Genomic DNA, 13,929 nt, shown 5'->3' with positions numbered 1-13,929 from the left:
AGCAACCGTTAGATTCATAGAGAAAGGATGAAGCCTCATCTTTCTTCTTTAATCCTTTTTTTTTCTGAAACATTCTTTAATCCTTTTTCATTAATTAATTAACTAATTGTCTATTACGAAATTCTCCAATTATTCGCCCAATTATACAGCTAGCTTTTTTATTATATAGTTTACGCGCATTTTTCATTTTTTTTTAATTATATATAAATGATTCATTTATGTAAATTATTTGCTCATCCCTTTGTGCGTTTCGTCAAGTTTGGTTTTCTGTTCTTTATTTTCCTTCAATCAGAGGCGATTCTCCAGGTCTGTCCATGGCTTCCAAGCGGATCTTGAAGGAGCTTAAGGATCTCCAGAAGGATCCTCCTACCTCTTGCAGTGCCGGTATGATCGACCTCGCTTTTCTAGATTTTTTTTTCTTAACATGTATATTAGTTCGTGTTTGTTTATTTTTTGCTTTTCGTTAGATTCTAATCAGGCTCGATCTTTACTTTTGCTGTTTTTCTTGAGTTAGTATATATGCTAGCTTTTTAAATGCGACCTGTTTGTTACAATTGATTCCCTGTATCATCCTTTGTTATACGTTTGTTGTGAAATAATTTGATGCATGTCTTTGTTTCGATATAAGAATAAAAATCAATTCTGAGTTGTGTGGTTTATTTATGGATGATTTTTCTAGATAGGAGAGCTCTGATTGGCACTGCTGATGTCTTTTGTATATACTGATAGTTAAAACCTTTTAAAATTGTATTATTTTGTTGGTTGAGGTTTTGCGGATTTGTTCTGTGAAAAGTCTGCTGGAATGACTGCCATTGAAGTTATGTGGATTAATGAATAAGTCAGTAATGGTACAATTTTTGAAAGTAAATTAGTTAAGTGGGGAATTCTGTGTGCATGGAGGAAATTAATTAAATCAACTGAATTACGGCACATGAAACCTAAATTGGATTCATAGGAAGATATGGCAGATTTATTTTCTTATCAATATGGTTGCTTAAATACTTTGGTAGTGCATCCTGTAACTCCCCATTATCTTTCAGCTGTTTATAGTCATCTTTTGAGTTTTACAAAGAAACTATAAAATTCTCCTTCCCACTATGTGTTCTTTATTCTAAGAATCGTTGAAAGGCTTATAGATACCAGAATCAGTCTAGATAGTGGCTTCATCAAAAAAGTGAAACACCAGGTCAATACGTTGCTTAATGGTTTAACCCATGAGTCAATTGAATTTGAGGGAAAACAAAACCAAGGTTACCAGTTTTTTCATCTTATTACCAATGGACATGTTAAACGGTGTCCACATTGTTCAATTGATTAAGATTTTATCATGTAAAGGATAAAGTGGAGATCATGTGACGATCGCTATCTGTTTGACCGTCAAACTGCTTCATATATCCTGATTTCCCTAAGTAATGAATTTCAGTACCTGGTATAAATTCACCTGATTTTTTTATTTTGAAAAATGACTCGTGAAAGTTGCATTATTATTTCAGTAAGGAAGAGAAAGCATATTAGGTTGTTTTTTCAATGATATCTATATATGTGACCCCATAGATATTCGAATTGAATATTCTCGTTTTCGTAATTTGCTCTTCACAATATATCTCGCCATTTACTGTCATAGAGAATTGGTATTCATCATCTCCAAATGGAAATATCTGGAGTGAATCCGATTCTTCAAATTAATACTCCCTCCTCCGTCCCACAAATATAAAACAACAACAAAGCCTTAGTCCTGAAATGATTCGGAGTCGGCTAACATGAACCATCATATAAAACGGTGAAATCAAGTCGTGTCAGCGACATAAATTCTCTCCCTCCACTTCGTCTATCCACTACCGTATTTTCCTCAATCCCCAATAAACTCATATCACTCTCGATCACCCTCTTCCAAGTTTGCTTAGGTCTTCTTCTACCGCTCACCATTACATCCCTTTGCCGCTCTTCGTCTTACATGGCCAAACCACATTAGTCTGTTTTCCCTCATTTTATTCTCTATAGATGTAATCCCTACTTTTGTCCTAATTATTTTATTACTCACCCGATCCTTTCTCGTATGACCACACATCCATCTGCACAGACTCTTCCCTGGGGTCGCCGTGGCCGTGTCGGACTCGTCGGACTCGGGAACTCATTGGGGAGCGGGACTCGGCGGGGACATGGGGCTCGGCAGTGACACGGTAGGGACTCGGCTAATAGGGAAGATATGTAAAAGTTTAGGGTTTTTTTTAAATCTTTTAAAACTTATGCTTCAATTACAAAATTTTGACAAAAAAAAAAAACCTAAACTACATCTAATTCTCAGCGATTATAAATACTTAGGGCTTCTTTCTCTTCCTTTTTCGATTTGTTTTGCGATTTACGATTCTTAGCGATTCTCCTGTGATTTCATCTCCAGCGATTTCATCTTCTTTCTTCATCTTCTTTCTTGTCGTTGTCTTGTCGTATTTCATACGCACCAAAATCCTTGCGATTTCATCCTTGCTATTAGAGAATGACTTATTTGTGATTTAGCAAGTTTTTTTATATATTTTATATCTAATATATATATAGAATTAATTATATAGAATTTGCCGTGTCCCGTCGCATCCGTGTCTCATATTTTCTAAAAATGCCGTTTGCCATGTCCGCATCTGTGTCCACTCGAGTCGGTGCTTCATAGCAACATACGCATCTCCGCCACCGACATCTTATGAATGTGACAGTGTTTCATTGTCCAACACTCCGTACCATATAATAATGCAGGTCTAATTGCCGTGTGTCGGGGTCACAAAGGAAACCCATAGCACTCTTCCACTTCGAATAACCAGATTTAATTCTATGAGCAACATCTCCATCTACTTCTCCATCCGTTTGGATATAGACCCTAAATACCGGAAGCAATCCGAGCCTTGGACAACTCTCCCATCCAGGGTGATCGTCCCTACCTCCCTACTCCTATTGCCGCTAAACTTACACTCCAAATATTTTTGTCTTACTTCGGCTCAACTTAAAGCCTCTAGATTCCAAAGTTTGTCTCCATAGTTCCAACTTCCTCTCCACGCCTTCTTTCGTCTCATCAACCAACACAATATCGTCTGCAAACAACATGCACCATGGTATACCGTTTTGAAGTGAACTCGTTAGTTCATCCATAACGATGGCAAAAAGAAATGGGCTAAATGCAGAACCTTGATGCACTCCAATCGTAATAGGGAACTCTTCAGTCTTCCCAACACTGGTACGTACACTCGTGCACACTCCCTCATACATGTCCTTTATGATGTCAATATATTTCCGCGAAATGTCTTTACTTATTAAAGCCCACCAAAGTACTTCCCTTGGTACCTTATCATATGCCTTCTCGAAGTCAATGAAAACCATATGCAAGTTTTTCTTCTTATTTCGATAGTGCTCCATTAATTGTCTCATTAGATGGATGGCTTCCATAGTTGATCTTCCCGGCATAAAGCCAAACTGGTTTTCCGAGATCTTAACCGTCCTACAAATATATAAAAAAAAAAAGCTTTCCCACGTCCCATGAAATATGCATAACTCCACTTTTAACTACAAATAACCACCACTTTCCTACTTTACCCCTATTTATTATGGTTTAAAATTACTAAATATAGAATAAATTAAATGTTTTATTCATTGAAACACTTCACTAATTGAGGAGGGTGTATAAGGAAAATATAAATAATATTTAATGCTTTCTTGTTCAGTGTAGACACATTTTTGTATATATTGGTTGGACGGAGGGAGTAATAAAAATGTCACTGATTTATAGTCCGTTATTTTTTGCTGTTTTATGAATGAGAAAAAAGTTGTCAAGTTCTCATATTCTGGCATCTGGTTCAAACTTTCAGTAGGGGGTAAAAGCAAAACTTGGAAAATGGAATAGTTAATAACAACACTAGAGAAAAGAATAAGCTGATGCCTGATAGGCATTAATATGATAAGCGTTACTGGGTTCATTTAGGAAAACTCATCAAATAAAATGAATAGCATCAGTTGAATATCTTATCTGTAGTTCAATTTCAAGGCCAGTCTATCGAGTATGGTATGCTTGCTACTGTTTGCTTAAGTTGGCGCAAAATTGTTTAGTGTTTGAGCTTGAAATTTTTGATGTGGTTACTAAAAAGTCTTATGAACCAATAGCTCTGTGTGATTTATGCATGTCCTTATAAGCTTGCCATAAGTCTGTATGTTAATGTGGTTGAAAGGTTACACGAGCTTTGTCTTTCATCACTGTGCTTTATAATATTATGAATCATGTAGCTGTATGGCATAAGCTATGCCAACGGAAAGGGAAAATATATCTTCTTGTGGCGTTACCAAATTGGGCACCCAAATCCCGCATATTTTTTTTTCTCCCAAGATTGAATATTATGGCTTCTGGAAAGCGTGGAAGTTAATTTTGAATCCTTGGTCCTCTAACATGTCAGCTTCATATTTCTAATAATATATCTGCTAGAATTAAAAGATGTGTAATTTTTTTGATGTTAATTTTTTTGATGTTAAATGTGATACTTCAGTGCTTAAGTAAAAAGTGCTGATTGGCAGGCCCTGTAGCTGAAGACATGTTTCACTGGCAAGCAACTATTATGGGTCCTCCTGATAGTCCCTATACTGGGGGTGTTTTTCTTGTTACGATTCATTTCCCTCCGGACTATCCTTTCAAGCCACCAAAGGTATACTGTAGAATATTCATTGCTGATCTTTTTACTTGCTCTAGACATGAAACTCTCTCCCTTTAAATTTTGTCAAATAGGTCTTGTAAAGAAAAAGGTAGTAGTTATTTCCATGAATGAAAAGTGGGGCATCCTGTTACATATGATAGAATTACTGAGGAACAATATATGATGCTTATAATGATTCTAGCTTGTCATCGGGGCATTAGCTGGATTGTTGTTACAACTTATCTGGACGTTGTTTCAATTTTATTCCCTTTAATTTTAAATATCACCAAGAAATAATAATTAGTAATAAGAAATACAAATACATGCTGTGCAAGTAAGTGCATATAAAGACACTGAATCATCAGTTATTAACAATAGACTTGACACAAGAATTTCTTATACAGCAACCCATAAAGTGCTGAAGTAAATTGAGCCTAAGCGAGAGTAAATGAACAAGACAAGAAGTAGAAAACCATGAATCATATCTTTGATTTTTAGATAGTTTTGGTCAGAAAGGAACTAAAGAAGTAAAGATATATGGGTTCTGATGTTAGCACTGTTTTGAGACCTTGCAACCTGAAGTCTTATCTAATAAGCCAAAAGGACCTCTATTATTTTGTATTTTTTGGGTAACGAATTAAGTGAGCTTCTGATGTTTGTTTTGAAACCTTGCAACATGAAGTCTTATGATTGCTAAGAATAAGATACATTGCCTTATCAAAGTAATACTCACCGACTCATTGTGAAATAGGAAAGGAAACCAAAATTCAAGGACTGACATACCTCAGCAGTTATCTTCTCTCTCCTTTATCTCTCTCTTTCTCTTTTCTCGTCTCATTGTTTACTACCATTCAACATTAGAACCTGATGTGATGAGACTTAATTGGATGATAATTTATATGCTCTAGGGTTGTCATGCTTGCTGATCTTAGATTTACTGCTTGTTAAGTTCTAATTACCTTTACATATATTCCTCTACTGTTACCTTGAATTGAGAGGTTTACTGATCTCTCTGCTGTTTGTAGGTTGCATTCAGGACAAAGGTTTTTCATCCTAATATCAACAGTAATGGTAGCATTTGCCTTGACATTCTGAAGGAGCAGTGGAGCCCTGCCCTGACAATATCAAAGGTTTTGACCTCTTAGCAACTTTTTATTGCTTAATGCCGATAAAATTTGATTTCTGTTATACAAGCTAAGCACAAACTAACTGCGGCAGTATTCGCCTGTTGCCTAATGTTAAGGGCTTTGGGATCAGGTAGGTAGGTTTGAGCTATTTGGTTGATGACTCGATGTGGCAAGTTTGAGAATTCTGCATCTTAGGTCAATGAGCTTTGATTTCTTCATACTAACGTTGTAGACAATGTTTTGAGTTGGGTAGTACTGTAGTTTGAGTTCCTGTAGATCCATAATCTTGAAAAACAAAAAGTTTCGTGGAATCATAATTCTGACATGTCTTCTAAGTGTATCTAAATAAGCTGATGCCTGATAGGCATTAATATGAAAATGTTGTGCATGGCATAGCTGCATATATCGACCCATATAGTTTATTTATGTTTCAGAAATTTAAATGATGGTTTTGCGGGTCAAATGCATCTATGGTCCCTGAAGCTTTGCAAATATTTTATGGAGATCACTAAATTCAGTTGTGTCAATAGAATCATTGGACTTTAGTTCTCGTTTCAATAAAGTCAACCTACATTCCTCTTTGCCACGCTGGGTTTGACTTCCACATTGCTACGAGGCTGCCATGTGTCTAGTAAGTGGTAGTATTAAAATTTTAAAAGATATATATATATATATATAAAGAAAAAAATGAAGATTAATACCCAAAATTCACAAAAGTTATATGATCTATCAATCTACCCGAGGTTCAGATCCAAAATCTTCAAATCTCCTATTCACATCACCCAAGCACCCAAGCTTTTAAAAGTGGAATGAGAAGATTTTAAGAGGTTTAGGAAGGTGAGAGAAGAGACGAGCTAGTCATGGTGAAAGCTTCAAACTGAGAGTGAGAGATAGCATTCAGAAAGTTAAACTTTGAACAATCTTCTTTTCCCTGTTGTTTCTCACCCTGCGAATAAAGTAATTTCATCTTGAACCCCTTATCCAAATTGCATATCACCATAATTATCAAAGGCGCGCGTCAGGTGCAAAAGGCTCAAAGCTCCAGGTATGTCGCCTGAGAAGTCAAAAGACAGGTTCCATTTAAGAGGCTCGCCTCTGAGTGCACCTTTGTGAGCCTAGCCTCTTGCTGTAGGCACGCCTAGGCTCAATTTTAAAAGACAAACATGAATACTTAAGTGCTAGGCCTAGGCCAAAGAAGAAGGTTAAAACACTATCTTCTAGTGTTCAGGAAAGAACTCCTATAGTTCTTAGAGATAAGGGGGGAAGAAGAATTACGCTTTGTAAATCAGTACCTTGAAGATGAAGAGGATGAGATTGAGTACCTTGAAGATGAAGATGATATTGGAGATGATGATAATGGTGGTGATGACATTGATAAGTGATGAATACGGACTATAGAGACTTTAGTCTTGATGAAAAATAGTTATTAGACTATTAGTTAATTAAATTAGGATTTGGTTGAACTTTTAGTCTTTAGGTTAGAATCTATTATTATAAATTGTGATTATGGAAGAGTTAAGAGTTAGTTTCAAATTTATTTCATGCTAGAATTTACGATTAAGATGATGGGTAATATGATTTGCTTTAGTATTTGACTATTTATTGCATTTAGAAATGTTACTTTCTGTTTTTCTTTTTATCATTTTATATATTATTTGTCTTTTGTGTGTATTGTGCCGTTCAGGTGCGTGCCTTGCGCCTAGGCTCCAGGACCCTTGGCACCTTAGTTGCCCTTATGCCTTTAGTAACTATGCATATTGTTAATTTTTACCAAATATCTAATTCAGCTTTCCCAGTGAATGCCATTACTTTAATCTCCACAAACCCAAATCTAAAATCTGGCTGCCAAATCTCAAAGTATATATTGATATGGGATTAAGGTTTATGGTGAAGAGACTGCCACAATCGTGATTAGTCTTTTTCTTTTCATTTTGTTAATTGTTTACATTACCATGTAGTAAACACATGGCCGACACATGGAGGCCATGTGGCAGAAATGTGGAAATCAAGTCTGACGTCGCAATGCTGGCGAAGAGGAATGTGAGTTGACTTGCCATGCCAGATTTTTTTGTGGTCTTGCACACCTCAACCGGCCATAATGACTATTGAAACCTGAATCAAAGTTTAGTGATTTTATTGACATAAAATTTAGTTTACTGACCTTTATGAAACACTGTCAAGACTTCAGTGATCATTGGTGGATTTGACCATGGTTTTGCTTCTAATTAGTATAATAGATCTTGTTTGCAGAAATAAACATAAACTGATTGCACAACATGAAATATCTTGCATCAGATTGAATTACAATCCTTTCGTCATGTCTTTTATGTAGAGTTCTTTGTTTTGGTTCAATTCTTTAGCATTTACAGGCACTGTTTACTTGAAATATTAGGCCCTTGAGTCCATAAGTCTTTTATCATCGCTGCTTTTTAAGTTGGTGGGAAGGTTAATTGTTTTGGTTTTCAGGTGTTGCTCTCCATATGTTCTCTCTTGACGGACCCAAACCCAGATGACCCCCTTGTACCAGAAATTGCTCATATGTACAAAACGGACCGGGCCAAGTACGAGACAACAGCTAGGAGCTGGACCCAGAAGTATGCCATGGGTTAGTTGCTCATTCTCTAGCTCGGAGATTTAGGATGTCCATCAATGATTATTATGTATAAATTATGTGTGATCCATGCCTTTTCTCTTATAACAAGTGAAAATAGATTTAAAAACTGCACAAGATAAAATAGGTTGTTCACTTGTTTGTATGAAGTTGATCTTGAACTGTAAAAGATCTGTAGTATAATGTTCAGCATACAGTTATTCGTTGGATATATTATAATGAAATTTAAGTTAGTGCTAGTTGGTGACCATGCTGGCACAGTAGTTTGATGAGCTATACTGTTGAAGAATATTGAATGATCCCAAAATATGTTCGTAAAGAAAATCAATTGAGCCTCTAGTCTTTTGTCAATGTTGACCCTTGATTTGATATATTGGATTAGGACCTCAAAAGATTGAGATTTCTGATTCAATGGGGTTCTTAGACTGGTGGATAATTTGGTAGCTTATTAGTATTTGTTGTGTAAGAAACAGTTTGAGTTTGTGTTGTGCTTTTGAGACTTGGAGTGATGTGTATAATATGATTACGACTAGAAATGATATGCCATGGATGAGTATATAGCTTGTGCAGGAAGATCACAGACTGAATAATGGAAAATTTTGGGTGTGTACTTGGTTTACTGTTCTAAATACTCTCCTTGGTTCTCTAGGACCACAGCTATTATAGCCTAGGTTTAAAGTTGATTAAAGTCTTATCTTGTGGACCATTGTGTTTTAATGATTCATTCTCTTCACCCACACCATTTCCACAATGGATCATGGATTCATGTTTTGGAACACTCCCTTCAGTATTTATGTCTTTCTCTAGCGAAAAAAAAACATTGAGGATCTAATATTTTCTATAGTTATTCATCAACTCTTTAATCTTTCAATTTGATAAATTGAACATTGATTATAATTACAACATTGAGTCAGTTAAAAATGTGATCTATTTTATCTACTTGTAGTTGTGACATGCCATTTTTATAAGAGCAATCTAATGAGGTTATTTGTTTCTCCATATATGAGAATAATTTGTCAAAATTGTAATTTCGAAGACGGATAAAATGAAATGTAATGTGTAATGTTACTCGATTTGTATGTTCGGATTCAATTTGTCAAATTAAAAAATGAGGCTCAATCAACAAAATTCCAAGAGATTGTGAAACTAAAGATTTTTTTTTTTAATATTTTTTTCCTTTTTTTTCTATACATGGACTGTGCTGTGTGTGTGTTATTTTCAGTAGGAATATTGAGAGGTAGGTGCAACCTTTTGATGGATGGGTGAGTTTGTTTTTGTTGCAAAAGTAGTACGAGGGAATGGATTGAGTAGCCTCCAATCCAATCTAACGACCACTTTTAAATGGCTCTATATTTAGCACGAGCTACTGCAGCCAATTTTTTTAAAAAAATTGCTACGAAGGAGTATTTCTGGTACAGTCTCTCTAGAGACCTAAATATTTTCAAATTCTTTTGATTTTAGAATTCATTGAATTATTGGAGTTAATTGATCCAATTTCCAAGGGAAAAAAAAGGATGGTAAGAAATTATATCTATCCATACAACACCTTTGAAAAGATTTGCATTACAATAATTACGTAGAGGACTAGAGGTGGATCTCAATAAATACTGGTAATTTGTTAGAGTGCATGTATCTAAATTCAATTCAAAAAAATACTATCTTGAATAACAATGAAATATATTACTCCTGTTTATCCCTAGCACAATTCACCTCTTCAATGTTTCATAAAATAAACATTTTTTTAGCTACAATATATACCTAATTATTAAATGATACAATCATCAAATTACTTCATTAATGTAAGCACAGTAGTAAAAGTTCATATTACTATTAATTATGTGTATCATTTGTGCAATTGTGCCAATATGTGCTATGTGATGACAATTTTGGGTTTTGTGTCAAAATTATATTATGTTATATAATTATACCAAATGATTATATATAATACAAATGTTAAAAAGGTTAAGGCTATGCTTACTTCGTTTTTAACAAAGTAAACCTTACTTTGTGTGTTTACACCATTGGATTAATTTTCCAATCCATCATCCAATGGTGAAAACACACCAAGTAATAGTACTTTATCAAAAACAAAGTAACCATAGCGGGCACCTGTTAAAAAATGATAACCATATAAAAACCTTTTTATGTAAAAAAAAATGTATTGTTGTGATAGAATTTACCATCCCTTGTGTGTGTATTAATTTTGTGAGTCAATACAATATTCATGCAAGTACTATATTGTAAACGAAATTCCAGTGACATATCCTTGAAGATTACAAGTAAATTAAATTACTCCATGTAAAAAATTAGAAATTAAAGCGAATTAAGTAAAAGTCACGTGAAGGAAATGAACAACTGACAGGGAACATATGAGAAGGTCTTTTTCCTTCTCACCTACCGCTTTCAAGTATTTTCATGGCCTGATGTCTTGTCCATGCTTGATGCCCAAGTCTTTCATTCCATCCTTGATACTATTTTATTATCCCATCATTATTTTCTAAATTAAATTCATTTCACCTAAATCGTTTTAAATATCTTAGCAAATAATAATCATTAATGAATCTTTTCTTTCGTAATTTAAATTTTCTCCAATCGCCAAATAAAAGGCATGCTTGTTGACTTTTTCTTTTATTATTCTATTAATAATAATTGGATTTTCTGGTCAACAACCAATATGGGATTTGAAATTGGTTCAGATAAATAGTGGAAAGGGATAGAAGAGAAAAAAGGGGAAAAATTCGAAATAATATATAGATGCTTGATAAGCAAGCAAATGCTGTATTACGTACTTTGCCAAAATTAAAATCTCTCGACATTAATCTTTCTATCTGGTCAAAAACAAGACTGACATGTCTGTGACTGAATGATATCACCAAGGCTCCAATAACAGAACGGATCCGGTTCCTCTCGCACGTGACACGTATATCTATGAAAGAAGCTATATTACCTTGACAGGGCTGTAAGAATGAAATTCCTCACCGCCTGTAATGAGAGCTAGCTAACAAAGCGTCATTATCATGTTAATTAGCAATATTAATAAACTAACTATAATAAGAGGCGCGTGGCATGCGATTACAAAATCTTGCTTGGGGACCAAGTTGTAGAGTAGAACCAAACCAAGCAACTTTACCGGGCCAATTACTGCCACGTGTAAAGGAGAATCAACCATCTTTATCGGAGATGCGGCAAGTCGTCTGGGGATCTTTACGGTGATTTACCGGAATCTTTGGTTAATACCATATAATTAATATTTAAACTTACTTTTATAAAAAAATATTAAAATGGTAATTAAGGAATTGTATTTTTCTTTATTTTTTAATCAAAAGGGAAAGGGAAAGGGAAAGGGAAAGGAGATACTCCTATAAAATAGTGATTTTTGGGCCGTTTGACTCTTTCTTTTGCAACTGAATGCTCATTCTTCTCACTCTCACTCTCTCATCTTTCACTCTTTTCTACTTGAGAAATCGCTTCACTTCTTTTTTATGTAATTTATTTTCTGATGGACGCCAAGCGTTTTCCGGTGAAGTACACTGAGCATCAAACTTTCACTAACAAAGTTGTGAAATTAGGGAGAGGAAATGAACCAAAAATCGTACGGATTTCTGTTACAGATGGCGACGCAACTGACTCCTCCGGCGACGAGAATGAACAGCGTCGTTTCATTCATCAGCGAGTGAAGAAGCATATAAGTGTGATAAAGCTTGAAGACTGTGTGAAAAAGGTAAGCGAGAAGGAAAGAGGATTAGCAAAGTCAGGGATGAACACCAGATCACAACAGCAACGGAAAACGACGAGAAATCAAGATTATTATCCGGAGGGGAAGAGGTATCGCGGTGTTCGACAAAGGCCGTGGGGAAGATTTGCAGCTGAAATCAGGGATCCGATCAGGCGAGCAAGAATATGGTTAGGAACATTTGATACTGCAGAAGAAGCTGCGATGGTTTATGATCGGGCTGCGATTGACATTAAAGGACCTGATGCTCTCACAAATTTCATAAAACCTCCTCCGGTGAGAAATCCTCTGCCGGATGTTGATATTGCTGCTGAAATTTCTTATGATTCTGGTAAGGAGTCTCACAGTCTCTGTTCACCTACCTCTGTTCTTAGATTTCAATACAGTGAAGAAATAGCAGCAGCTCCTAATGAGCCGCCTCAAGTTCTCGACAATGACCGGAAATCAGACGAGATAACAAAACAAAGCTATTGCCAAGCTCTTAGAGAAGACGGCGATGATAATTTATCAGTGGACGGTTGCTGCTACGAAGACTTCCTTAATTTTGAGAATCAAACCCCAATTTTTTTAGAAGAATGTAGTATACCAGATACTCTTTTCAGAGACGATGATATTTCAGTCCATTTAGATGAAGATTTCGGGTCGTGTTTATGGAATGTAGATGATTACTATTAATTCTTCTTGGGGGAAGGGGTTTAATTTTGTTTCTAAGTGGGTATATTCCGAGTGGAGTTTTGGATTAGCTCTTTAAAAGTTTATAATATTTATTCATTAGTTAATATTAAACTTGCATTTTGCTAATATATGTAAATGTCAACTTAGTTTTTTTTTTTTTTTTTTTTACAAGTTTCAGAGTGAAATTGTAGTGTGCCTGCCATGCCAAGTGGCTAAAGTGGGTATGCATGTTCAACGGCTGGCCACCTTGGCTACTTGATGACCAATAAAATAAAATCTTTGTGCGTTTGAAATTTTAACCGATCGACTGAAATTCTCTCATTTTAGCTTTTTGTTGTCGTTTTACAGCCTGTTAATGTTAATAATTCATAAATAATAGTATCAAGCCTCACTCTAGAATCTAGACTATGGGGTAGGATTTTCAAAATATAATACATTTCATGTTATATGCAAATTATATGAATTGGGATTCAAGTTTAGCAGATTGGACGCGAAAAATCAGCTATCATATCAGTAGATTGACTCGTTAGTCTGTTACATAAGTTATAACAGTATGTCTTTTCTTTGTGACTTATTAATAAAAGTTATAACTAGAATTCTTGTTATTGATATGATGCAATGAATTTGGTAATTTCAAACAAATTATGGAGTTTCAGAAAATTAGTATTAATTATAATTGAATTTACAATTAATTAGAATTAATTTAGTATGAATTGTAATTTACTGTTTTTTAGTTTTTTAGTTTTTGCCGCTTGTTTCCATGGTAAGAAGGACATATTTGATTAATGAAATTATGAATTTTTACATTCCCAAAGTTCTTGTTGAATTTTGAAGGTTTCAATTGAAAATCGTGTGTGTTTTAATCATTCGAAACAAAATCTGTTTATTTCTACTACGTCAGTTTGGTATCAGAGCCAAACCATATTCACCATGCCCCCAAAGAGATGAAACGTAGAGAAGGTGTATGATCGTGAGGAACTGCAACAGATTGAACATAGGCTTGGACATTGGGTTGAGCAAGTGATAGGTCAACAAATTTACGCTATCATGGATCAGCTGATACGAAGAATGGATGATTTGTTTGCACCTATGAATGAATAAATCCTAATTTTGAAGGAATCC

At 35.0% G+C, this 13,929-nt stretch overlaps 2 protein-coding genes across 2 annotated transcripts; both read left to right on the top strand.

Annotated features, from left to right (window-relative positions):
- The first annotated feature begins 223 nt into the window (after positions 1-223).
- On the top strand, positions 224-8,638 carry LOC136217593 (ubiquitin-conjugating enzyme E2 28). The gene is made up of 4 exons (XM_066004184.1): positions 224-384; positions 4,546-4,673; positions 5,687-5,791; positions 8,255-8,638. The coding sequence occupies exons 1-4, from the start codon at positions 315-317 to the stop codon at positions 8,396-8,398; spliced, it is 447 nt and encodes a 148-aa protein (XP_065860256.1). The 5' UTR covers positions 224-314; the 3' UTR covers positions 8,399-8,638.
- A 136-nt stretch (positions 8,639-8,774) lies between these two features.
- On the top strand, positions 8,775-13,099 carry LOC136217592 (ethylene-responsive transcription factor CRF6-like). Its single transcript, XM_066004183.1, has one exon. It carries the CDS (start codon positions 11,899-11,901, stop codon positions 12,805-12,807), a length of 909 nt encoding a protein of 302 aa, XP_065860255.1. The 5' UTR covers positions 8,775-11,898; the 3' UTR covers positions 12,808-13,099.
- Positions 13,100-13,929: the final 830 nt, after the last annotated feature.

This window comes from Euphorbia lathyris, chromosome 2, assembly GCF_963576675.1.
Source record: "Euphorbia lathyris chromosome 2, ddEupLath1.1, whole genome shotgun sequence".
NCBI lineage: Eukaryota > Viridiplantae > Streptophyta > Magnoliopsida > Malpighiales > Euphorbiaceae > Euphorbia > Euphorbia lathyris.
This window is presented reverse-complemented; position numbering and strand designations above follow the sequence as displayed.